The 27,948-nt window shown below is 35.6% G+C and overlaps 2 protein-coding genes across 4 annotated transcripts in view; both read left to right on the top strand.

Moving 5' to 3' along the window:
• Nucleotides 1-13,796: 13,796 nt before the first annotated feature.
• On the top strand, nucleotides 13,797-19,987 carry LOC113226266. Its single transcript, XM_026458831.1, has 4 exons — nucleotides 13,797-13,811; nucleotides 15,296-15,449; nucleotides 18,607-18,695; nucleotides 19,853-19,987. The coding sequence occupies exons 1-4, from the start codon at nucleotides 13,797-13,799 to the stop codon at nucleotides 19,985-19,987; spliced, it is 393 nt and encodes a 130-aa protein (XP_026314616.1).
• Nucleotides 19,988-22,518: 2,531 nt separating this feature from the next.
• Nucleotides 22,519-27,948, top strand: part of LOC113231785 (anion exchange protein 2) — a 16,749-nt gene continuing 11,319 nt past the window's right edge. For 2 of the 3 annotated variants that reach the window (XM_026466470.1, XM_026466349.1), the window contains exons 1-5: nucleotides 22,519-22,598; nucleotides 24,556-24,754; nucleotides 25,845-25,946; nucleotides 26,565-26,797; nucleotides 26,865-27,024. In XM_026466470.1, coding sequence (XP_026322255.1) covers nucleotides 22,555-22,598; nucleotides 24,556-24,754; nucleotides 25,845-25,946; nucleotides 26,565-26,797; nucleotides 26,865-27,024 — 738 coding nt within the window. In that variant the 5' untranslated portion in view covers nucleotides 22,519-22,554. Of the gene's footprint in view, nucleotides 22,607-24,535; nucleotides 24,755-25,844; nucleotides 25,947-26,564; nucleotides 26,798-26,864; nucleotides 27,025-27,948 lie in introns of all 3 variants that reach the window. The other variant, XM_026466409.1, reaches the window with a different exon arrangement.

Here is a 27,948-nt window from a genome sequence, read left to right as displayed (position 1 = left end):
TACTTTAACCCCTAATAATTATAACAAACTAGTGGAGTAATTTCACAAAAAATAATTGAATATCAATTCAATAAAAATTTAATTAATAGATATTCATATTTATATAATAAATAAATATGAATATCTATTAATTTGAAACATTGAATTTGAAGAAATAGATATTCATATTTATTTATTATCAATAAAAGTGAAATAAATAATAATGATACATAAAATAATGTTATAAATAAAACTTGAAATTATTAGTTTTAATATACGTAGGTATATTACCTATGCTTCATAATAACCAACCAACCAATATACGAGTATTTATACATTACCAAATATATAAACACATATAATTTTACATACGTTATTATTTTATTGAAAACAAAGTTACTGTTTTAAATATACTTTTGTTAAATTAACGTTTTTTAAGATGCATTGTGGTAGTTACAAATTTAGGAACCAAGCGATCAGTTGTACGCCCACTAGCTCCTTCAGTGTGGCAGCCCTTTGAATGGCCGGTCGTGTCACTATGCCTAAGTTCTTCAGGTTTTTGTTGATTGTGAAGTAGTTTTCGGTCAACAAAACTCAATTGATTCGCTCTTGTGCTCGTAGTCTTTGCAACTATTAAACCTGATCTTTCATCGACATCTCTATCAATATCGGTATCAATTCTTTCACAATTAACTCTGTAAATACAGTCGATGTATGTTTTTACCACAGACCACTCAGCTAAAGTGGTATATCTAATTGTAATCTTTCGGCGAATGCTAAAAGTGAAATTCTGCCTACTAAAGCGAAAACGCTTTAGTAGGCAGAATTTCACTTTTATTGCTCGTACTTTGTAAGCTCGTTTTATATACAATCTGAATGGTGACTTGCATTTGTAGAAGTTAACTATAATAATGCCAGGACAGGTGTGGCGAACTACTGTTCTTTGTGCTTGCAGCAGCATGACTACGGTTGTCCTGGAGGCATTGGTGGTCATGCGCTACCCATTTGTTAATTATCGCTTCAGATAATTCGCTACAAATGACCAATTTTTTAATTTGCAGAGGGTTGATGTGATAGCATGATAATTACTTACTAAAGAGACAGAATTGAAATGTAATCTTATTAAATTTTATGTGTCAGAGCACCAAACATTTTAATCAAAATCTTTCAATTTTTATTCATTTCTCACATGATAATTAACATATTTCACTTGCCTACTTTGGTTAATGTACTCTCGACTATAGTATCCACCCCAATTACGGCTGACTAGTAATTCTGTGCTGTGTGGTACAACTCAGGGCACGCACCATCGACAGCGCGGCAAGGTGTTAGGCATGGGGCCGAAGGCGGGGACGGGCGCGATTCGCTCCAATTAGCGGCGGCCGCGACCCGTGATCCACTGCGCTATGATCTCTTCGCGATCCTTGTCGAGAACATACCATAGGCGAGACCTTGGCCAAACACTTGCCTAGTTCAAATAAAATAACTGGCGTCTTAACCGCTTATTATAGTTTATGATGCGCATTCAGGCATGCTCTTGCATTTTATGAGTGTTTATGCGTAGATTTTTCCTAATTATGCACCACTTGATGTTGTAATCAGAAAAAACTTACTTACCTCAGGCCTTGTTTAGTATGAGTATGTAAAACTAACAAAACTGCTTTGTGGTTCATAATCTCAACCAACAAACGTGTACTGCTACAAATAAGCCGTTCAAGGATGAGAGACTTTGAACAGTTCTTTAAAATAGAAGTATGTAGCTGTTAAGTTTACTTCAAGACACTATTGTACATATATTAATGAAGTCGCGTGTTTAAACGTATCTATATACTTATAAAAAGTTTTCTGTGAGGGAGGAAACTGGGCTGGTGCCAAATGTATACCGTAATGACAAACGGTAGAAAAAAGATGCATAAATAATGTGATGTAGGTACGTCACTTCTAAACATACAATCATAATGCTATTAGAAGTAGAGACCACAAGTGTAAAAGATTAAAATTTGAACTAAAATTTATTATTAATTTATTATTATTAATTTCTGTAAATATTCTAAAAATTAATAATTTTTTTTTTCATCTGTTATGATGTACGGAATAATGCATCACAAAACTGTAAATAGGATTAAGCACAATTTCAAAATGCTCTCGGTAATTTCCCGAATGTACCTAATTTTTCCTGCAATAGTTTAAATTAACCACTAGAGCGCCTTATATTAGCTAAACAAATGTCGTTTAAGTAATATAAGTGCATGGCTATAAGTGGCTGGCTTTCTAGATAGTTTCTAGGCAATTCTATACTCCAACTAAAACAGTTATTTTGTCAAAGAATGAGTGGAAATAATAAATAATGTGGCATCCATCATAAAAGTAAAAATGCCACAGTCCAGGACGCCACACCACCATACACAAATCCGAACCTGTACATTACCGCCGCCGCACCTAGGATAAAGGCAGTAACGGATGTAACATAAATAAATCACAATTTTTATTTGTAATCATAGATGAGCCTACCTTTACACTCGCTTAGTATAGCTACAAATACGAAATTATTGGTTATGAAGCGTTGTCTCGGCGCCTTTTCCATTTTTAAGACACTAGAAACTGATTAGCTCTTCGTATATCATCTGATAATTCCACAACACGTACGTTAACTCCCGTAATCCGATTTATAATCTACGTAAGTTATAAAAATAATTAACATAACCAATCCTGGTGTTGACTGTGAAAAATAATTAGTATAGCTAAATTCTCCGGTTTAATAACCAAAGAGCAAACCACTCTAAGAGCTAATGACAGTCAATAACATGAAAGAAGATTGCAATATTGAAAGCAAATAGTTAATTTGTATTATTATTAATACATATTTAAAGCATATTCTACCAAAAATATTAAACAATTTTAACTATTTAATTTGTAAAAAGAATTCTACTTAATTTCAACATTTAACAACTATTATTATACTTTTTTCAATAGTGCTATGTGAAATTATATTTCTTATGATAATTAAATAAAATAACAATATGTAATTAAATTAATGTAACATTGTTATAAATATAATTTCATTGTCTCATATTAAGTAATTCAACTGACTCTAAAAAGAAAGGATATACGAGCGCCCTCGCGAGGTCCGCCATATTTGACCCGAGTATAATTTGTTGTGAAGTCGTGATCTAGGAAAAATAATAAAAGATATAGTATAAGTGTCTATTGTGTTTTGAAATCAGAAGTGGAATATGGCTATACCTAAAGAACAGTGGGGACTCAACAATACTATAAACAATGGAACAATACCGACGGGAAGTTCAGATGGACCTATGAATTCAATAGTGTCTGAGGCCCACGGAAATCTGAATCGGGATGAAATAAGGGAGAGCAATTGATAAGATGATGAAAGAGCAATTTAAACAAAAAGTTCGTTTTGACAATAGGAGAAAAGAAGCCACCAATTACAACATTGGTGATTTGGTGCGAGTGGAAAGGGAGCTAGGTAATCCGATGCCAGGTCAAAGCAAAAAACTACTCCCTAAATATAGCGGGCCTTATAGAATCGTAAAACATCTAGGCAATGATAGATATGAAATTGAAGACATGCCCATCACACATCGTAACGGCAAACAAACTTATAAAGCCGTGGTTGCAGTAGACAAAATTCACCCTTGGTTGGAATTTCCAATAGACCCCACAATTCAACTTAGTCTAAAAAGGCTGTACGAGCGCCCCCGTGAGGTAGACCAAATATGGCCTACCTCACGGGTCAAATATGACCCGAGTATAATTTATTTTGTAAAGTCGTGATCTAGGAAAAATAATAAAAGATATAGTAAAAGTGTCTATTGTGTTTTCAATATAATGCTGGAGAAAAGAGTGATCTATTTATGTGATCTACCTTGCTATCAATAGAACAAATATGTATCAGAAGAAAGAAGAAATGGAATTGATAGAAAAGAAGTAAAGAATTGGCTTGAAAACGCTAAAATTACAAAAGTATTCGCTGTTAACATTATACCTAAAGCTGTAGGAAATTAATGTTTATATATACGGGAAGCTGAATCAATCAATCAATATAAGATAAGAATGATGAAAATGTCGTTTTTATATCCAAGCAAGATATTAAGAAAGCCAAAATATGATTTTATATGTATATTATCGGTATCTATGTCATGTAAACAATTCATACGTAAAATGTCTGTGAGCACGACAACCTTAATAGAAAAAATGTGTGTAAAATCACTGGAATCACTAGCTGCAAACTTGTAATTATAACTCGAATCTTTTATGCATGCATTTAAAATATGCGATACCTAATCAAAACAAGTCTAAAGTATTCTTTCAACATATGCATAGGACAGAGTTGTAACCACTAAGGTTAACATTTTAAGAGTCATTACGCTGCCTTTAGACTGTTGGTGGCTTCCAAATGCTCACAGAGTTGCGGAACAGTTGTAGAGACGAAGATATAGGTAATCATATTACAGTAAACAATAAGCACACATTCCCATCACAACATACATACAACAACACTGCTAACATATTTTATTGAATTTTAAACACATAGGTAGCTACATACAGGCAAACGTACAAGAAAACCTGTCCATTGATAAGTTGAGAAATGTCTTAAAAATGTAGATTCTAACGAAGAACTTGTGGTCTACCCTTAGCGAAGGAAAAGAAAAGGCTAACTCCACATAATTTATTTACAAATAAAAACGAAAAGGCTGTAACAATAAAATAATGAAATGGTATAAAACAGTACAACCAGTATAAAACACGACCTACTAAACAGTCCAGACAACACTTAACGCAAAAGGGCCTATATTCATAATCTCTTAAGACTAAAGAACATTATATCACGTGTAGTTTGAGTTTTACGTCAAGGTGATCTACGAACACGTTTTGAGAATTTTGCTGGAAGTGAGGACGGAACGAACCAAAGTAAGAATAGTGAAGGAAGAAAGAATTCGAGAACGATTCAAAATTTTAAAAGTAGTAGCCAGGAACCAGTAAAGAGGGTGATAAAAAGGTGGGATGATGATGGAGAGCAGCATCGTCACAAACTAGACTTACACACTTATTTATGAACAAAGATAAGTCCGATTTAAGCATAAAAACTCAAGTCTCAAGTGCGACTTAAGTCAATAATTGATATTTATGAACGATTTTTATGTCTCGACTCAATCTTAACTCGGTCTCAAGATCGAGCTAAGTCGCACTTGTATAAAACCAGTCTTTAGCTGTCTAAAGTCTAACTTGGAAATATTTTAACATTTTTATCACTTGAGTTTCTCTGACATTTTTTTTATTTTACGTATTTACCTACCTTTTTGTTTCGGTTTACAAATTTGTATTAAAATATTTTTTAAATGAACGACGTTGAGGCCTTCATGGCTAATTATCTGGAGAACGAAGATGATTGCCGTGGTGTAAAAGCATTTCACCTAAAAGATCCCTCAGATATCTTATTATCCTGGCAATATCTTGGAAGTACTGGATGACGAACAGTTTTTCGGCCGATACAGGAATGAAAATTTGATGTATACCTATTCTTCTCATTAAGTAGGAAAGTAATATGAAGTACGAACTATTTGATATTTATGAATATTATAAAAGATTCAAGTACCAGCGTGGGGTAAACTGCAGCACGAGGCCAATCCTCTTGATACTGTTTCGAAATAGTTCACAATGTCAAAATACTTCTATACATCCTTCTATCAATAACGAAAAAATAAACATCAAAGTTATAGCTTTATAAGAACTGAATTATGTACCTTTTTTTAGCTACAAAGGAACATCTACAGTCAGAGAAACACCAGTTTTGTTTACAGCTATCCACTTGTTTTGGTTTCTCATTTCACATAGGTTCAGAAAAGTGCAATAGAACCAACTTTGTCTGTTTGTTTTAGTTTCTCATTTCACATAGATTCCGTAAAGAACAATGGAACCTACCTATTCTGTTCCTGAATTTACTAGGTGTGAACCCAAGAAGTTTTATACTTCAGTTATTTTAACAAACAGTTCAACACATTGTAATATATAGAAATAATTCGTATCCCTACAGCAAGTGATACAATAAAACAGAGAGAGATAACTCTAATCTTCATTCGTTTTCATCTTCATGTTCCAGATTTTCCAAAGAAATAGTTGTCAACGCCATTTTCCCGCTTGTGCAAGTTTAGCCATAATAATTAATTAATGTATTTTAAAATCGAATATAAAAAATTAATATTAATTTATGAAACTTAAATACTTGTAACAAAGAAGGTCAAAACAGTTTAATGAATTTTTAATTCTTTCCGCTGAAGAAAAGGCGAAGGTAATTGTTTGTTAACTGCCACAAACAAAAGCCCACAGATTACAAAACAATTTAAAAAAAATTCCCACTTTTAATTTTTTAGAAAACAAGTATTGTCATTGGCTAATGGCTTCAAAGCAAAACTTGAGACTGACCTTGGATAAGAGCGAGCGAAAAAATGCTCATAAATGTCAAACAACACCAAGTCGCACATAAGCAAAAATTTCACTCTGAGGGTCGTATTCTAGAACTCTACTCAATGCTCAAGTCAGGACTTGAGTATGATTTCAAGCACTGAAAATACTACCCTAATGGCAAGGACTTGAGTATGATTTCTAGTGCTTTAAATCATACTCAAATCCTGACTTGAGCAGACTTGAGTACGATTTCAAGCACTGGAAATACGACCCTAATGGCAAAGACTTGAGTATGATTTTCAGTGCTCACTGCAATACTCAAGTCCTGATTTGAGTATTGAGTAGACTTCTGGAATACGACCCTTAGTAAAGAATTTTCTTAAGTGCAACTTTTGTTTTGTTCAGAAATACGGGTGTTAGTCCGTGTTTATATTCTTAATAGACGATATAAATCGTATACATAAAAGCTAAACCACCTATAAAACATAATTTTATTCGAGCTAGCGGTACGGCAATTATACAGAGTAAAATTAGTCAAACTCGTATCGTTCATATATCATAATATATTATATCTATTCAAGGTTCTTGAGAGACCATTCAACATACAAGGTGTCTACACAGCAGGGGTGTTATGTATGATTCTGACAGTCTAGATTCGTACACTGGCGGGGGCCAGTGTACGCGAATGCCTAGATCAGACATACAAACGATCAAAAATATAAATTATGTTTCGATCAATTGCTGCTGGAAAAGAACCCAGTAATAAACAGATATAAAAATAAAGTTCAAAAAAAAACAACAAAATAAATAAAAACTGGATCAGTAATAAAATTGTTTAGGAAATGAACAAAATAATTACTTGATAATAACGTGATAAAATAATAGAACCAACCTCGAAATTTTGCCAATAAAATTATTCTGTAAATATTTATAATTATACAATTAAAGGTATTAATAGAACCGAGAGACATGAAATTTCGTAAATAAATTAACATGAAACACGCCGTGATCCGTCGACCAGATATTATTAGACGCATTCGGAAATAACAGTATAAAAGCTATCTTCTATACTGCCAATCAGAATGCCAAAACAATTTAGCAATATTGTAAGAAACATAATGCCGCAGTGCAATAAGAACATTTTAGTAAAAAGTCAATGGCTACATACTAGCAAATGCCCACGGGGTACACAAAATTATAAACTCGTTTAATAAAAATTAAGCTCCGGGTGGATTATACACATACATTGGATATATGTATAATCTATCTAACAATGCAAAGCCTCCGCCTCAGCTACACTTAAATATGAATATTCTGAGTAGACAGTAGGTACCTACTTTGATGAATGAAAATTAGGGATTGTACGAACGAATTAAATTAATTGCAGACCGAGCACGGTTTTATCAACTATTAATAAATTAATAGCAAAATGTTTCAAATGATATTTTTTCCGCCGTCAGTAATATACAGAGTAAGTAATAATCCTACTTCAAGCTAAAGCCACATTACAGCTGATAATACGACTGTACTGGTTTAGTTCCTGAACACCTCAACGACAAAAAACAAGTACTACATGTATTTATAGATTATAGACGTAATATCGTCTGTTTGCAGGGAAAACCACATAGTCGACATTTTCCACAAAAAGTCTTTAATTTATATAGCTGTGGTAAGAAAAACACTATCTTTCTGCACCTGAAACTCAACAACAAAAAAGCTACAAACTTAATAAGAGTTTTATCTGGAGAAAGATGGTGAATTTCTTACATTGGGTACATAATTACTGATACATACCTTTAAGGAGATGATATGCTCATCGAGAGACGGGCCGATTGCTGTATACGTGTGTCGCTGTAGTATAAAGGCTAAGACCAGCATTTGATGGTATAAACGAAGCTTATACTACCTGACATGCATTATTAAGTGTCACAAATCGTCGCCTTACTTTCTCAAACTCGTATCTTTAAGCACACAGTAACTGGATTACAAAAAATGCATTGTATATACAAATTTGCAGGCTGATTTCACATCACATTTCTTTCATATTCATACACTGGCTTTTACGTATTATTAAAGTAATGCATCGGAATTAACACCCTTATTAAGAAATTTAAAATAAGTAGAAATTTTTGCCATCTTCTGAATAATCACTCTTTATAGGATACGAGTTTGAGAAAGTAAGGCATCGTAATGTAAAAATGTGATACATACTTGTATCAATAATAATAACCAGCCCTTGGTCTGCTCAAAGTTATATCAATAAAATTCTTCAATATTCACTCATAGATTTTATTAATTTGGTGTAATGGCCGCATGTCGAGGATTTGGTACTTAATGTTAATAAAACTAATCTTATAAACATGTGCTCATCCACAGACATATCTGGATAGACGCCGCAAGTACAGCAACTTCTACGAAAACCAAGCGTGCCACATTTTTTGACGTCACAAGAACTATTTAGTGATGGAAACCTCCTTCCGCTCGCTCTAAATCGATTGATTAAACGGAATACGCGTAAACACGCGTATTCCATTCCATTAATCAATTCTAAATAGAATATTTTTTGTTCAAGTATTTGTTGATTACAAGTAGTCAAAATATTAATATAGTAGAAAAATACTATTATAAGGTAGTTAAGTCCTTTATTTTACTTGTTTTTAAAAAATGTTGAAACCTACTCAAAAAAATTGAGACTTTAATTTTTAATCGATTTCAAACATTAAAATTATTGTCCTTCCAATAAAATGAGCTTATGATATATAGGTACCATCGTTTTGTACTGGAAGATCTTATCGATTAACTTAAATAATGAAAACGCACGTCAATATATGAACTTGCGACTGCCTTAATTAATTTTACTAGATGGTTTGGGAATTTTTCTGTTGGTAATTGATCACATTGATGAATGTCAGGACAACTGAAAATGTTACTGCTGACAAAATATAATAAAATCTTATTAATCAGAAGAGGTGTACTTAATGACGGCCTCGTGTGAAATTTTTGTGATTTGTTTATTATTTCTCAGATGTCTAACTCTGCTACTCTGCATATTTGGATAGCATCTTATATGGGATAAACTAGACCACCTTCGTCCTTGAAAGCAACGAACTCATACGTATGACCAACTCCAGGTTTTTGTAAAGACAGCGCACGGTTAATTCTTTGCATTATATATATTTTTGTATTATTCGTACTACTTATCCGGTGATGTATGTAATTATTTGCTCACTATATTCGGACATTCGAGGCAACGTGCTGCAAAAATTATCCAAATTACAGATACTTCTGATAATAGATACTACAAAACTGTAAAAAAAAACAAAACGTTACTAAACGTTATAACAAAAAAGTTCTAGAATATTTGTATAATATTGCTAAGGTCATAATAATTTTCGTCCCTCTGTTTTCAAAGTCGATCAGAATCGAGAGCAGTGTTGCCTTACGTACACATCACTAAATGTTAAATTTGGCCAAAAGAATATACAACCGGCCGTACACGAAATCATATTGCAAAATTAAAGACTCCCTACGTGTTAGATAAAGATATACGGAAAGACGACATGCGTCTAGATTCCACACAAATTTGATTCAAAGTGTATTCCGTACCATTTCCGTACCATTTAAGTTTATTTGAAAAGAGCAATCCCTAGAGTTTCTTGCTCGTTCTTCTGAGGGAAGTCAGCACAGTGAACGAGTAGTAGCTTAAAGTTACATATTCAAGTGTAATTTATTTCACCTATGGAATAAATGGTTTAAACATAAATACTAAGTGATTTGTTTACTTTTAAATTTGGGACCTATAATATACATAAAAAAGGATATATTTAATTTTTTATTGAATTGATATTCAATTATTTTTATGTGAAATTACTCCATTAGTTTGTTATAATTATTAATACAAAGATCGAACACTCAGAAAAAAATTCCTTCAATACGGTCGGATTCGAACCGACGTCTTCTAGCATACCATGCCAGACACTATACCAACTAAGCCACGGAACGAACCAGCGGACCTTACGAATTTTTCTGTGCTTGAGTCATATCTTTGTATTTGGTTTTTCAACGACTTTTTAGCCGTATCTCCATTTATGATGAGTCTTATGATATTTCGTCACCCAGTTTTACCTTTACAGCTACCAGGCTTGGCTAGAGATGTTGTTATTCATTGTATTTAAATTGTTATTGAATTGGTATAGATAAATATAAATTTTTATTGATAGGATATGTTTAAGTTAAAAAGCAAGAATGGTATTTTGACTTACAACAACTTACGCGGGAGGTATATTAATATAATATAATATAGTCATATAAAAGTCAATGAATATAGTATTTGAAAATTTATAAGTAGAAAATTTATTTGATTGCTTTATATGCAAGACTTATTGTAAAATACTTCCCGTTCACGAATAAAAAAAAATATATGCCATAGTTTAACGGTTTTGATAAATACTTACAATCTACATTACTATCACATTGGTGAAATAACGACGCTAACTGTCTACAATACATAAAAAAAAATATGTAATGAACACCTTAAGGTAAGTCCCAGTGGTTGACACTGTCCCAATGTATGACACTTTTGCATTTTTTCTCAAAAAATATTGATATTACTCTAAAACCGTGTTAAATGTACTAGTAACGACATCTTTAAATTTAATTTAAAACCTTTCATTGATTCATTTAATAATTTTTGAATATGGCGAAAGTCTTTGCGAGCAGGTGATCGGCGTGTAACGTGTGTCGCTCTTGTTATAGAAGTCGTGAGTAGTTTAAGTGAATTTATCAGGCAGAATATTGTTAATTACCGGTAAGTGTTTATTAAAACTATAAGATAACTGTAAAAACAATTCATTTTGTGTGTATTTATTGATGTATATCGTTTACATTTTATTTTAGAGGCATGTCAAACACTGGTGCAAAATTTTGATGTTTACTAGTAGTTGACACCTAAGTCAAGCTGTCGTATATATGAATATTTTTTAAAACTTTTCGACCATGTGGTAAGGACGGAGATCATAAGTTTGGATTACTCTGTTAGTGACAAGTTTCTATGGGTAGTTTGAGTAGTGTTTGACGTGGGTGTCAAAGACAGTTTTACTATGGGGACCATTGACTTACAATGTAAGTCAATGATGGGGACCCATAATTTACAGTTGTATATTGAGGTGTCAAACACTAGGGCGTAACTAGTGTCAACTATTGGTTATGGGTATTGTTCAATGAAAAAATGACACTAAGGCTGTGCCTTATTCTGTTAATGACGTATTGAAGGCGGTAGACGAAGTATCAAGATGAATTCCTATCGCAGCAGCTGCGAGAAAATATGGGATACCGCGGATTATTTTACTGCATAAAATTTTACTAACTTAAAATTTCATTACATTTGTATCAACATTTGAGTAACTCATTTTTATTTGATATTTTGCACAGATACTCTAGATGAACGCATTCTTTTGGGTCCTTTAATATAAGTACACATTATTGTTACATCCGTATATTTTCTATTTCTACTTTCTATTTTATATGTTTTTTGCACACACTCACTTACCTTAACTACCAAAGGTAAGTAAATATTTATTAACTTTAATAAAAGCATCCCGATTGATTATAGTTTTTCTTATTTTTTTAATTTATTGTTATCAAGTAATTAACGCGTTTAATTAACTGTGAAATCTTAACATAACGTCCTATCAAATACTGGTAGTCCGATCTCACTGTGCCATAATCAACTATTAGGACGTTAGAAATTTTGCCTGTCATATACACTGGTACAATTTTAGAGGTAGCGGAAAACTGGAATAATGCCTATGATCATTTTAAATTTTATAGTTCCTAGAGTTATCTTCTAGGAACTATAAAATTCTTCTATTCTTATGTCATTTATATGACAAACCGTTTAATATGTTAACATACAGTGGTGGTCGTATAATTAGAAACACTACAAACGGTCCTTGACATTATGTAAGAAACTTCACCGCAATCGTTTTTATTTTGAAATTAAACAATAAATAGGACAACAATAGGTTCAACGATTTATTATTTATTAGAAAAAGAATATAAATCCCACTACACAAGTGCAGTTTCAATATTACATTACGGACAAACACTTAAATCAGTTTTAAGGTATAAACAATAATGGACAACTAATTAGAAACAACACCAAAAAAGTGTAAAAAAACAACATTTTTTAATTATTAGCAATTAGTATTTTTATTTACGAAATAGCTACTATCCACAGCCCACCGATATTTATAATTAATATTTAATGGCGTATCCCTTATTTTCAATAACAGCTCTGCAACGACGTGACATTGATTCAATACATGTCATACATTTTTCTAGGGGGATTGAATTCCATGCTTCAACAAATGCTTCATATAATTTGTTTTGACTGGTGTTACGTTTGTTTGAGACTTTCTTCTTAACAATATACCACAGATTTTCTATCGGGTTTAAATCCGGACTATTTGCTGGCCAGTCTAAAACGGATATACGCTGTTCGCTAAGGAAACATTTGACGCTGTTGGCCGTGTGTTTAGGATCATTGTCATGCTGAAAGATCCAGGTTACAGGCAAATGATCGTCCGAGTAGGGAATCATTGTGTCCTCTAAGATATTTTTGTACTGCCATTGATCCATTGTACCTTCAATCTTCCGAACGGGACCAACTCCACATCCGGAAAAACACCCCCAAACTTTAATGTTTCCGCCATCGTACTTGACTATGCTCCTTGTGTATTTATAATTAAAAGCACTGTTTACAGGACGTCTAACATAGAGCTTTCCATCTGAATTTACCATGTTTATTTTCGTTTCATCTGAAAATAAAACTTTTGTCCAGTCTCGTACCGTCCAATTAACATATTTTTTTGCGAATAATAATCGCTTCTCTCGATGTTGCTTGGTAAGACGCGGTACCTTTCGAGAGGTTCTTCCAAACAATTTAGCTTCCACTAATCTTCGGCGTATCAGTCTTGATGAGACATTTCTGGGGTCATCAGGCGAAAAAACTTCATTTTTAATCTGGTTTGAGCCTTTAAATGGGTCTGTTTTACCAACACGAACGATTAGCTTATCTTCTCTGGGAGAGGTTTTTCTTGGCCGAGCCTTTCTAAGAACATTTTCAACAGTTCTATGTGTTTTATAGTGATCAATTGCATTAAAAACTTTCTTCACAGCACAATTTACATGCTCAGCTATTCTTCTGTATGTCTACTTTTGATCTAAATGTAAATTAACAATTATTTGCCTAGTTGACGCGTCACAACTTTTATTTTTTCCCAATTTGAACAAAATTAAATTCAGATCAAATTTTGAATTGCCGCCAAATTAATAGAAAACATCAAGAAAGAAATGTTATTCTTCAATTTCAAAAAAAGAACGAGCTATAGATGCTTTTTTCAAATGTTTCTAATTAGACGTCCAAGCGGCCAGGAACAGAAAATATACTCGTACATTGTGTAAGACTCATTTTATAATTAAAAGTAAGATACGTAAGATATGTTTTATTTTTTATGCATTTAATGATTTTTTATTTGAGTGACTATATTATTGCATGATTATTTATTATTGAATTTATATATTTTTCACGAACATTTGTACGTTGAAGTTAAACTTGCTTCAATCATAAGTAGTGTTTCTAAATAAACGACCACCACTGTATCTAGGTGGTCAGTATAACTGATAATTAGGTACTTTTTTTTTTGCAAAATACGTGATTTTCCGTCTAAAAGCGTCAACCACTGGGACATTTACCTTACCTAATCAATTAAATTTCTAAAGTAATAATAAATAAATAACGCACACACTCAACATAGCCCCGCACTAGGGAAACTCTGTGTCGCGGGTGCCATGGACACACACATAGACAACCACAAATTACACCCAAACTCACGAGAGAAATAATTGTAGGCCATACAACTATTTCTCTCGGCCCGGGAATCGAACCTGGGACCTCTGCGTGGCAGTCCGGCATGGTAACCGTTCGGCCACGGAGGCAAAATTCGTTAAATTGTACAAACATCAAATTTAAATTTACATACGTATCCGTAACTAATAGTAATTAAAAGTAACGTGTGATAAATAATACATGCTTTAGTCCTAATTCTATGATTATACATATTATACACGTTTACTAAAGGGGACTCGTGTCCTCCGGGAGGACAAACATTATTTCGGTTTGGTATAAGTGCAGAAACATTAACACCCATCACGCTACAAATACTCTTATTATATTCTTACTTTTTAAAACAGTGTAGTAAATTCCTTATTCTGTGCTTCGCGTGTATTTACTTGGTGACCCACTTAGAGAACTGACAAATTACTAGACTATTCTGAACAGTGGTAATTGCCATCACCTATACAGGTATGCCTTTGCAATAAATATAACAAAGTGGTGTCTTATGTGGGACAAAAGATTTTAAGCGTCTTGTGCCTGTGCTAGCTCTTCGTGCTCTTCAAACCGGAACAACGTACTGCTATAAGGTTCTATAAAATCACACCATACCATACCATACTTACCCATTTGGATACTACACAGAGAGAGAACCTTGCCTCTAGTAAATAATGACTACAAACTTTTTTTTTTTTTATAATATCAAGTGATGAGACGAACAAGTCGTGCACCTGATGGCAAGCTACACGCCTGTCCATAACAGTTGCAGTGCTACTCAGAGCTTTAAATCGCAAATATCTGAGGGGCACTGCCACTGCGCCCGTCACCTTGAGACATAAGTTGATAAGTCCCATGTGCCTGTAATTTCACCAGTACCCTTACCCTTCAAAACCTGAACTCTTTCACAAGGAGCTCTGCTGCTACTAACCTAACCTAACCTTGAAATAAAATACTTTAATATCTCTTGCACTTATCGAATTTGTCGTATATGTGCAGGGTGAAGAAGGTGAGGATGAAGTTCGGCTGGACGAGGAGATGGAGCGCGTCGTGTGGAGCGAGGCTGCGCCCGCGCCACCACCGCCCGCGCCAACAGGCGAGCCACGTCGCGATGTCGCTGCGCCGCTGCCGTTCGCGCAGCGACACCGGACAGGTACATATCTATGATTCGTACTAACTGAAATGTATAGTTAACATGTTCGCGCGAGTATTGTGCTTTTGCCGATTGATGCGCCGTGCTTTTTCTCATTTATAAGCGTTCTACAGGCCATGAATGTAACAAATAATGACAATGACGTCTATAAAACGTCGCCAGCGTTGCCTATGTGCGTGCCAGTCATCATATAGTTATGTGTCGCTAGCGCTTACTTTATCCTGTGAAATTTCGACACTGCCTGTCGCTAGAGATTCAATATTTTGATATGTTGTAGAGCAATAACGTCACTATTAAGATTTTATATGGCCAAATAGAGTTCTTCTTATGTTCTTCGGTGAAATTAAAGAAATTAAAGGACGTAAAAGTACGTCGTTTTACATCACTTATAAATGTTTAGCGCTCAAATGTGTTAACATCAAGTGTATACTTTATACCCTGTACTTAGACTTTACCTAAAGCTAAATAGAGATTCTCAAAATTAATTCTTAAATTTAACATACAAAATTTTAAACGTAAAATGTTATACAATTTTAGTGTAAGTAGCTGACATATTATTTGTTTGTATAAATTTACTTCCTAGATTTAAAAGCAAATCTAGAAATTGGCAAGCTTACACAAGCTTCAAATGTATGTTATGATGACATCATCGGTAACATGTTGTCAGGTGAGAGGGACGCCAAATGCGCCTTTAATTTTTTAATTAAAAAAGGACATTATCAATTCAATAAAAATTTAAATACAGTGTATAGCGACATCTCTAGCCGTGACTGGTAGCTGTAAAGGTATCTAACTGGGTGACGAAATACCTTCATAGATTTCTCATAGATGGCGCTACGGCTAAAAAGTCATTTATTATTATTTATTTAGGCAAAAACCAAATACAAAGACACGACAAAACACATAGAAAATTTCGTGAACTTCGCGGGTTCGTTCCTTGGCTTAGTTGGTATAGCGTCTGCCACGGTATGCTAGAAGACGTCGTTTCGAATCTGGCCGGATCGAAGGAATTTTTTCTAAGTGTATTAATAATTATAACAAACTAGTGAAGTAATTTCATATTAAAAATAATTTAATATCAATTCAATAAAAAATTAAGAACAGTTTCCCTATCTCAAAAACAACACTGAATGTTCATTGGCTAAGCACTTAGCGACACGTATTAGCCGAGTGACGTCACACAGTTGACATAGCCCTCATTTGGGGCTACTTCTTGTAATATTACAGGAAATGGATTTTAATTGATTTTTAAATTTTATTCTAAATTAAACACGTGTCAATAAAACTTTGTGTATTTTTACAATACATATAAATTTAAAATTAGTTGCGATTTTACTGCAAACTTAAACACTTGTTTTGTTACAAATGTATTTTTTTTAGCAAATCAAATTTTAGCATAATTACAATATATCTAGGAAATGAAACTATTTTTCCGGATGTAAATCGCGTGTATTTGTTTTTTCAAACAAACCGACGTTTCAATATTAGACATAACTGGTTGAAGACTGTACCACCTCAGTCAACCGTGACCATGGGACCTGTAAAGGGCCCGAAACGTCGATTAGTTTGAAAAAACAAATATACACGATTTAAATCCGGAAAAATAGTTTCATTTCTTATGTGTAACAATCGCGAAAACCTAAGAACTCTTTACAACATATCTTTTATAATGTCAAGTGACGGGACGAACAAGTCATGCGCCTGATGGTAAGCTACACACCAATCCATAACAGTTGCAGTGCCACTCAGAGCTTTCAATCGCAATGACCTGAAGGGTACTACAACTGTGCGCGTCACCCTGAGACATAAGTGAACAAGTCTCATGTGCCTGTAATTTCACCAGCACCCTTACCTTTCAAAACCGAATCACAATAATGCTGACATTACTGCTTGGCGGCAGAAATAGGCATAGATTAGGTGAGGTGACAGTACTTGCCTGGACGAACTCTTTCACATGGTGCTCTACTGCTACTAAATGAACGATATTATTATGTAGCACCAAATGAGAGATATTATGTATATATTGTTTACTGCATACAATAAAATAAATAAAACGGAAACAAAATATATTACACCGTAACTGAAATATTCAGTGATAAATAATTTTTAAATTCTAAAACGTTTTAAGGGTCCCGTAGTTTTTCTTGTTTGTATTACTTAACAAAATTGTCAGTAGTTTTCTTACCTTGGTAACTATGCTGTAGTGCTTAAATTGATTCAATATAAAATGTAAATGTAAATCATCGAATTTTGTCAGTACGCTGTTGATACTTCTTTACCTGATATAAGCAGTAGGTAGGCGGCAACTACATAGAAAGCACTTGGAAATTGCACTGCAAAGCCTGTAGTTTTTTGAGACCATAAAGCGAAACAGGGTACCCCGTACTATTATCATATTCTGATTTTTAATTTTACAGTAAACGCTGTAACTGTCCGTACAAAGGTTAACACGGGGCTTGGTAGTGCGTGTTCTCCATAACGTGCAGTGCGGTACTGCGCACGCTAACATCTTGATTTTCTTCGTTGTCAACAGTCGAAATGAAATCTGCTATTTTTGGTTTCACGTGACCAATTTGCAAATGAATGTTAATATAAATAAATATATTATCCAACGAGATAAGTGAAAATTAGCGTGTTAAATGTAATTTCTACAAAACAATGCAAAATCACGGTATTGAATTTTTTTTAAACAAGTAACAATTTTGTTTTCATCCAAAATAATACGTTAAAAATTTTTTTTAAATATTTTTCTCTACAGTATATGTTTGTATTTTTATATACATATATATTACATCTAGTCCTATAGAACCGTAGTTTTCTAGCAGTAATACATTGATTAACAGTTTTGCAGGTTTCTTGCCCCAAAGTGCGACGTCTAGTCAGCACAATCTGAATACCTGGAAAAATGTCGTGGTATGAACGCACGAGGAATGCGTTAGTAACTGTAACGCAGGTCATGTTATATACTTATTCTCATTGTATATGAAATCAAGTAGGTACCTACTTATGTTTGTATTTGTGGGTGACCGTAGGCATTATTTATCTTTTACTAGCCTCATTACTTGTTGTACTTATTTATAATGGCTACTCTAACGCAAGTCCGTACGCACAACCGCCATGAAGTGAAACCTGCAATATAGTTCGTTTTGTATTGCAGAACGCACAGACGCTGGTGCTGGCGGCAGCTCGCCAAGCAGCGAAGAGCAGTCGCCGCGCACTCAACATAGTTCCGGCTCTGACCATCCGGTAAGTACAGGCATGTTCTCTCAAACTGTAAGCGAATTAACTGAAAGGTCAACGACATATATACAAGCAGGTTTGCGTCTGTCGGTGATAGCAACGTCTTTACGTAGTGTTGTGACTGAGAAACGCTTTCAACTTCGCTTAGTCAGATTACGGGAAAAAGGAACAGCAAATGTTTCTTTGTTGATTGGTTGTTGACTTAGTAGTTTTTCGCAATAATTGACTTACTAAATATCAAAATCGGGCTACTTATTCCCGTATAAAAAATTATGGAAAATTTTGAGACGGTATCTATTAGCATATTATTGAACAGTGTAGGTGAGGCAGAACAGAATCCAAGGAGTGTTAATTTCGTTATATTTGACAGAATTTATTATTTACTTGTGTTTCCCGTCTGTCTTGCGGTTGGGAAACTTCACGTCTTCGACGACACGAAAATTAAGGATTGCAAAAATTCTTTCATATATTAGGTTTCATCTATGTTTCTTTCATATTTAAAGCAACGCCAAAGAATTCATAGTTTATCTGCACATGAAAAGCGTATATAACAAGAAGTGCGACCTGCAAGTCCGTTAGCTTGTACTTACGGTGCGCTCGCGACGTGACACGTGCTACCGCTGCAGAACCATCACTGCCCCGTAAAAGCATACTCATGATACAACACGAATAAGCTTCTTGCTATTTTCGGACTTCTGGGGGAGACTGCTACTATTTATGTCTATTATTGTCTGCCCACACGTGACAGTGCAGTCCTGTTATAGATTCCGGCCCAGGTTGGTTGGTGATTGACGCGGCATACAATTAAATAGTTGATGCCGGGTAACAGTCGTGAGTACGGTAATGAGACATCGAATCACGATGAACAAGGTCTGTCATTTATACGGTTTAAAACATAGGAATCAATTGTATATAGGTTGAAACTTAGAACCAATAGGTTTTTAATGATAGATAGGTACTAACAGAATGAACATCCCGTTTATTTGTAAATAGCCTAAGCTTAATTTAAGGCTGTCTCTCTGTTGTCTTCTAAAATATACTACAATCTGGCAGGAACTTGCGAATGCAAGTAACCGACAAGTTGTATATAGAGCTGTAACAGAAAAAATGACTCTTTCGGAAAGTAATGTGATAGTACAACGAGAGGCTGCCGCAGGGCTTAGGCGCGTCATCGGGATCAGGCTCCGGTGACGGCGGCAGCGCTCGCGACGACGACCGACACGTCCAGTTCGGTGCAGACGCCACCCACGCAGGACAGGAGGCGACACCATCTGACAATGTCGGCGCCGATCCTCTAGACGACGCTGATGATGAACGGCGTACACAAAGGAACGCGTAAGTAGTGTAGTAAGTGTTACTTATTCAGGAAGTATGTACATCACAATGCGTACATATCTGCCATATACCTGAGCCAAATAAGTAAGTTGTGCGTATGCTACTTATTTGCTCTAGATATACTTAGTTCGGGAAATGCTGTGACTTAACGCTTAAATTGACTACATGCAACAACAACACAAGTGTCAAGTGCTCTTAACTGTGCTTGCACTATCCAGCTTCTGCTCAAAGATGAACCATTCCACAAATATAAACACTTTTCCGATTTACATATAGGTATCACAATCTAGTGCCCTGCCACCTTCATTCCAAGCGCGTCTACACCCAAGTTGCATCGCTTCAAAAAACAAGTTGAAGTGGCATCAGACCGTAGTTCCATATATCGTGGTACCCATACTCAGTTTTTTAAAGTAAATCCGTTTTTCAAACCTAACCCTAAAATAAATTATATAAAAATAGGGACTTTAATTTTATAGGAAAACATCACATTATTATTTAACCCGTCACGAGTACTACGGACGTTTTGGTGAATAAAAAATTAAAATTTTTATAACTTTTCTAAATGGTGGATGAAAACACAGCTGCGCATTAGGTAAACCGTCCCTTTAGGACGCTATGTTGTCAATGGTTAAAATTACAGGTACCTCCTAAAAAGTAGGTATACAACGTGAGCTTAAAGAATGAATTGGATTTCTTCTCATTTAAAAAGTCAGAACTATTTACAGGCGGATATTTTACACAGCCTTTGGCACCGTTAGTGCATCTGTGCTGCGCAATGAAACGGTAATTGAATAAAAACAAATAAAGAAAAAGTCGCGTATGTATAAGTACACCTGAATACAAATCGTTGGTTATGTATCATCCTTTTTTTTTTATGAAATTTTTATGGATACCCCTGAGCCCAGGAAGACTCAGGGGTTATGTGGGAACTCTCCCTCCAGACTGGAGGGCCTACCCCACTAAAACCCCCCCGGGTTTCCCTCTCGCCGGTTGAGTCGGCGCCTTGGGATCAGTGAGCATTCACCACGACGCCGCGCCGCCCGGCCGCCCTAGCTTACGCCAGGGCTCCCGCGCCAACGGAGGGGCGAGTCGGTTGTCCTCCGACCCGCCCCCCAGACGAGTGAGGCCGTGCAAAGCAGGCTCCGGAGTCCCTGTCCAGAGCCCGCTGGTCTCACTAGGGGATTAGGCGAGCAGCGAACTGCCTTCGCCTTCTCCCCGTACGTCTGCGCCGGAGCGGGTGCGCGTCTGCCGCATCCTCGCGCACCCGCTCCGCGGCCTCCTTTTGCGACATAACCTCTGAGCAAAAGGAGGGGTTATCTATCATCCTGCCGTCGACGGCACTGTACAGGTTGTGTGACCATTGTTGCGCCTCCGCCGCCGACGGCGGCGGCGGCAGGCGGCAGACAAGTTTCGAATAAATTTCATAGAAGCGTAGTGTCAGTTGCGGTCGGTAATTGCTGTCTGTCGTCTATCAAATCGCTCAGAATACAGTGATTTTCAGGTATTTTTGTACTCAATTTTGGTGACAATTTCCTATTATTGATATATTTATAGAATATCATCATGAAGCATTATTTAATATTCGAGGGTGCTACCCTGAAATATTCTTTAATATTTCACGATGATATATTCGAGTAATTAATAAAAATTGTCACCAAATTTGAGTACCAAAAACTTACCTGAAAATCACTGCATAGTAAATTCGCACCGACAACTAGACTTATCATTCCATGCAAATTCGTTTAAAAATCTTACAGTGCACAAATGGTCTTTTTAAACCAACGCTACAATTTAGTGACACTGTAGACGATATTTTTTCTTTCATATTTATTTTCAAAAAGAAATAATGTGCATACAGATACAGAGTAACAAAACATTAACTTTTTTTTCTACGAAACAAAATCACTAATAAAACACGTCCATGCAAAAAATATTTAATTTATTTATGTAAAATTCTTCTAAGAATATTTATCTCGTGAATAAAGTGCAGTATTAAACTAATAATTGCGTTTGCGTGATAGGGAAGGTTAAGAAATACTGCCGCCCATACTGATGCGTTCATTCGCCTGGTAATCTGAAAGTAAGGGCACTCGCGATTTGTTATTCCCGTTTACGCATGTGTTACGTCCCGAGGCGAGGAGGATTCTCCAAAGAATCGAAGGCGGTGAGAAACGAAACGAAATTCAAATATTCTATAAAGTACTAAGGATTTCTTATTGTATTTACGTTATAAAAAATTCTGTAGGTGTCATCCCAATTATTTGCTAATTATTATTTTATATTTTTTGTCACCCCGTATAAAGGAACTGCTCAATACATGAACCAACAGTGTATTCTCAGAGACGCTGGCAATCGTGTTGTTGACGCAATTAGTTTCAGTAGTACTATATATATTCTGACACTGACATTGTACGCGCGAGCATGTGACACTGTTTTGACGGGCATGTGCCCACGACTCGGGAGACAGTGTGCTACGCGGCTCGCTAGTGTAACCCCGCTGCTCTCCCACGCCGAAGGAAAACAATCGGCGATGCCGGTGACTTACTCGCGCGCCTCGGATGCGTCGCACCAGCGGTCAGTTGGTCCCGTACCGTCTTCCACTATTATATTTTTCACGACAGTCGTACGTAGTCACCATAAATTCGTAGAATATGTTGATCATGATGAATATGTGTAAAAGATAAATTGCAAACGTGAGGCCGTTACATAAACAAGTAGATAAATAGTTTCTAGTTGTGCACGTAATTGAACGCTAATGAGAGAATATCGCCAGCTCACCCCGCCACCGTCCGTCACCTCACTCGCAAAACGGTCACTCTACCCCGCATTCCGCGCCCCGTTATTAGTTGATAATAATTAGGTACACTTCCGCAAACAACATTTTGGCAGGGTGATGCACTCAGGCTAAATTATGTGCAATCCTTACCAAGCTGTTTTGCATTTATTTTATTACTTACTTTACCTAGAAGTTAGTATCAACAAAAACATCTAGTTACGGACCATTTAACTGATATACGACAAAAACATTTTGAATACCTATTATATCCTGCAATCAATTCCATTAATCCATTAATGGAAGGTAGTTTGTAATATCATGAACGGTACCGGCACTGTCATGCAGACCTACCTCATAAAAATGGAAAACTACTTAAGTCAAGAGCACGTCAAAAGTAAGAAATACCTTAGTATCGACAATACTTACTTATTTTACATCATATTAATCAAAATAAAAAAATATTTTTTTCACAATTCGTTAATTTCCTATTTAATCAAATGGTTGTTGCATGTGAGTTATGAAACGTAGTGAATGGCTCAGATTGAAATATTTATTGACTCCGCTGACGCACTTATTAGAGCACTCAATTTTAAAAGGAACATTGTAACACGATTTTTGTTTCTGGGTTATCAATATCATTTTCTAATTGGTACTAACATAGAAACATGAAAAACTTTAGAACTTTAGCGAACTTTATTTCCCCGCAAAAACTTTGCTTTTGTGGTCATGAAATTTGCTTATCACATTTTCGATGTACAAATTTTCGGATTTTTCTTCATTTAAAGGCAAAAAGAGAACATTGTATACTACAAATTTATGACAAAGAACCTAGAAATGTGTAGATTTGCGAGATTACGTAAATTCAACTATGTAGCTATGTAAATAACATTGTGACAGCCACAAAAACAGAGTTTCAGGGTGATTTTCCTTTTTTTGCACACTCGCTGCTCCATTAAAAAGAAATCAATATTGTCTAACCAGCGGGCCTAACATAACCTTTCAAAAATCAATCTTATTTCAACATAAGCTTAAAGTAAGCTTTTTATAATATTACTCATATTCGTACCATGACAAACCTATCAACCAAGTAATGTATTATTGCTAAAGTGACTGAAAGAACGAATGATTTCCCAATATTGTTTATTTCTTACTAAAAATAGGAAAGAAATAACGCTATATGAACTGTATAATGCCATCTCTTTCTTTTTTGATGTTCCGAATCCTATCCTATCGGAGTTATATATACCTATAGTAGAATTTTAATTGCCAGAAAATTTATGTAATATTGAAATCTATTAAAATTACGTTGTTTTCAATTGTTTTTCCGCATTTTCATGAAGAAGAACAAATAAAACAAGCTGAGTCTTGATTGTCACGTTGTGAATTCGGAATTATAGTCTAGTGTCAACTGTTAGTGTCGCCAAGGAGCATGTAGTTGCATCCGTGTAACTATTATAAGATTGCTAAATTTGACATAAGAACACTATTAGTTTAATGGTAAAGTCACGTCATAGTACGAACTGAGTGAATGAATAGGCACAAAGCTGCCAATAAACCATTATAAGTCTAACATTATAATAAGCTTACTTTAAGCGCGTCGTGATACGAAAAGTCAATGTAAGGTTAAAGTAATATTGTTTTAGAGGCTGTGGTAGGACCTTTTTGGAAATTTGTTACATATTACCATAACTGAATAACGAAGGTACTTAATACCTTTGCAATATTTGCGGTACAGGTTAAAGATTCGTATTCCAGGCGCCACCTGCATCCGCATCAGAAGTCGCGCAAGTATTCACTGCAAGAGGGCGGATCGGGAGGTGGAGGAGGTGGGGGTGAAAGACGGGTGTCCATACCACCCGCGGAGGAGCCGCTGGCCGAAACAGACCGCGAAGAGTTAAACGCGCACCGTAGCGATGATCCGCGCGCCCTACGCCGGCACCTCATACACCCGAGGGTGAGTCCATGCACCGCACCTAACTAAAATCTAGTTACATAATACATTATTACAATATTTAAGACAAACCCTTGAGATAGGTAGGAACGACTTTCATCGACAAAAAACCCCGATTTTTTTTTCTTTTATTTTATATCAAGTGACGAAACCTTACCCTTCAAAACCTAATGCCGACATTACTACTTGGCGGCAGAAATAGTTATGGTGGTTACATTATTACCCTGGACGAACTCTTTCACAAGGAGTTTTACTACTACTAAAATAAATGTTAGAGAATATAACTTGTCATAGTCCTTATGTGAACTTTTAAATATACCGCAATAATGTGGTCCCTAAGAGAAAGAAAAGAAGAAAAAGATTTCACTAAAATTATAACGCACTTAATTGTGGCGCGAAATATAGAAACTTAGAATTTCGGTAAGATTTCTCGTAAAACCACTTATCATTGTTATAATAGCTTATGTCTTGGAATGGTTAGGCTTTGAAGATCAGCTGCCATAACAAGTAAGCATAATTTCGCATTTAAGTTCTCTTTATAATTTGGGCATTGGCCCATTGACTTACAATTAATAAAAGTCAATGCATTGGCCTATAAGCCTGTATGAGACCTAGGATTTAGGTCACAATTAACTACTAAACTAGGTATCGATCATAGAAATTGAACAATCAAAACGCCGTATTATATAATGTTTTGTCAATGACATTGATCTAGTTATGGTGTATACAATATTGTTGCTATACTGGCGCGTGTAGACCCCGTAGTTTGATCTGATACTGTTCCAATGCAAAGCTTTTTAAATCTAAGTCCATAACGGATATTTGTCCAAAATACCCCTTTATATTATTGCAATTTTACCACGTCGTTGGCTCGGCAGCTATTCAATCCCATGTTCGATACATAGTAGAGTCAATTTGGAAATTAAACTTTTCTAAATTGCTTCAGCTTTTCAGAAGTAACTATAGAATCATTATGTTTTACTTAATCGTAAATATACATGTATATAGGTAATATATAGTTTGTAACTGGGTGATTGTAGTAGTGTGTTGAAAATTTATTCCATTTATGCACGTCTCGGCATATTTCGTGCAGGGCTCAATTGTACACGTTGGTCGGAGCGACGGCGGCGACAAGGCCCACGAGTTTCTGCCCGACGCCACCTATAAGAAGATGTACGATCACAGCCCACACTCGGTACGTGAACAAATATTGCAAAGTGCGCTTTAACTCTGTAACGCTTTTCTGAATTTTAACATTGATTTAAGCGCTGAAAACTAGTCTGGTAACAAATGCAACATTCTAATATGTAACTTGTAAATTTTAAAATGTAGAGAACTCGATGCAACAAAGGATAGTTTTTGAAAAAAACAAAAAAAAAATTTGCTCTGACAATTATTGTTTTATACGATCAAATTTAAAAATAATAGATTCAAGGATGTTGACCATTTATCAAAACAGAAACGGATTCCTGAAAACTTTATATAACGTCTTGTAGCTTTAAAACTTATGAAGATATCGATATATACAACAAAGTTCAGATCCTCGTGTACACTTTCTAGCCATCATACATTTTAAATGTATTACGATTCCTTTAAATTTGGCGTATAGGTAATTGTGGATAAATCCAGTGAGTAAATTGACGCGAAAACCTTTCTGAATCACGTAAAAGCACTTTTACGTTTAATAGGCATTTCTTGTCGTATCCCAATACCATTGTAAAATATTTTTACTTTTGTTTTATGTACCTACTAACACACTCTACCTTCAGTTAACAACTAATTATTATTTGTTACCGTACCATTGCGTGTACAGGTGTTCGTCCAGCTAGACGAGCTCCAAGCGGGCGATGACGGGGAGGTTGAGTGGCGTGAAACGGCGCGCTGGATCAAGTACGAGGAAGCGGTGGAGGAAGGCTCAGCGCGTTTTGGGCCACCCCACGTGGCCAGTCTGTCTTTCCACTCGTTGCTTAACCTGCGCCGCTGCCTCGAAACTGGCGTGGTGCTCATGGACCTCGACGAACGCGACCTGCCGGGCGTCGCCTACAGGTAAACGATGTCGCGAAAAATTAGATCCTTTGGAGTCTGGATAGATATTAAAACTGGCACTGTGTAGGGTGGCGGAGAGCATGGTGGCGGAAGGCCTTATCGGAGCTGATGACGAGCCGGCGGTGATGCGCTCGCTGCTATTGCGGCACCGGCACGTGCACGACGGTCGTCCGCGCTTCTCTATCAGTGGCGCAATCCGAAAGCATTCCTCGTACACCAGTTTGCAGGTGATACTTCCCTATTGAACTAATAATACTAATATTAAATGCACTTTCCGATGGGATTGGTTTTCCTACAATGCTTAACAGTCGTTTGCTGTACGTGGAATGTCGTCATAATATACTATAAATACATTAAAAATGGATCTTGGTGATGTCACGTATAGTTAAAGACTGCAACAAAACGTTGGTAAACGTAGGCATGCATACGTTATTCGAATATGTAGAATAGACATGAGGCATCGGCGAGCTGCCAATAGCGCAAGAATTTATTTAAATTGATAACGATCTCTACATCATACAACAACACGATACGAGTACGATAATCCAAACAAAATTTTTATTTCGGAAAGTATTAACTGTTAGATGTATAAGTCTTACCTTTCCATTTTTTTCCAGCCGGAAATTACAATTTTGTTAACAGCTCATCTATATATATAATAGATTACGTTGGTAGCACAGTGACCCAAAGTTAGTCTTCCAGATTCGCCCGCGCCCCACGATTTTGAACCTGTAGAATAGCGACCTCTAATTGAAAGAACTGGAAAGAGCGGAAATCGTGCGTCTGAATTTCGGTTGTTACGTCACTAGACTTAAGGTAAAAATTGAATACGGTAAATAATAAGTTAAAAAGGACAACTCATAATTTTATTTGATTATTGGAGCAAGAAATAAAAATAAAAATTTCATAAATGACCAAAATAAAGTCAAAGTAACTGTGAAAATACGATTTCAGAAAAATACAAAGGATGTGTCAAGTTTCCAAGTATAATTATTATGGTAGGCTGTCGCAGAGCGCTTTTGTACTATAGGTACTCTAAAGTAACCGCAATGCATTTGGGTTTTGTTAACATTTTGTCAAGTTTTGAGTGACTTTACTTCATTTAAATAATAGGGGTTAAAGTATGAAATTGCCGATTTGTACTGAAAATC

Source organism: Hyposmocoma kahamanoa, unplaced genomic scaffold, assembly GCF_003589595.1.
Source record: "Hyposmocoma kahamanoa isolate Upper Pololo Valley unplaced genomic scaffold, ASM358959v1 100021, whole genome shotgun sequence".
In the NCBI taxonomy this organism is placed as follows: Eukaryota; Metazoa; Arthropoda; class Insecta; order Lepidoptera; family Cosmopterigidae; genus Hyposmocoma; species Hyposmocoma kahamanoa.
This window is presented reverse-complemented; position numbering and strand designations above follow the sequence as displayed.

Coding starts and splice junctions, on each gene's coding strand:
- LOC113226266 (XM_026458831.1), top strand. Junction 15,450..18,606: donor CGCGCAGCGACACCGGACAG/GTACATATCTAT, acceptor TTTGTATTGCAG/AACGCACAGACGCTGGTGCT. Junction 18,696..19,852: donor GTTCCGGCTCTGACCATCCG/GTAAGTACAGGC, acceptor CGCAGGGCTTAG/GCGCGTCATCGGGATCAGGC.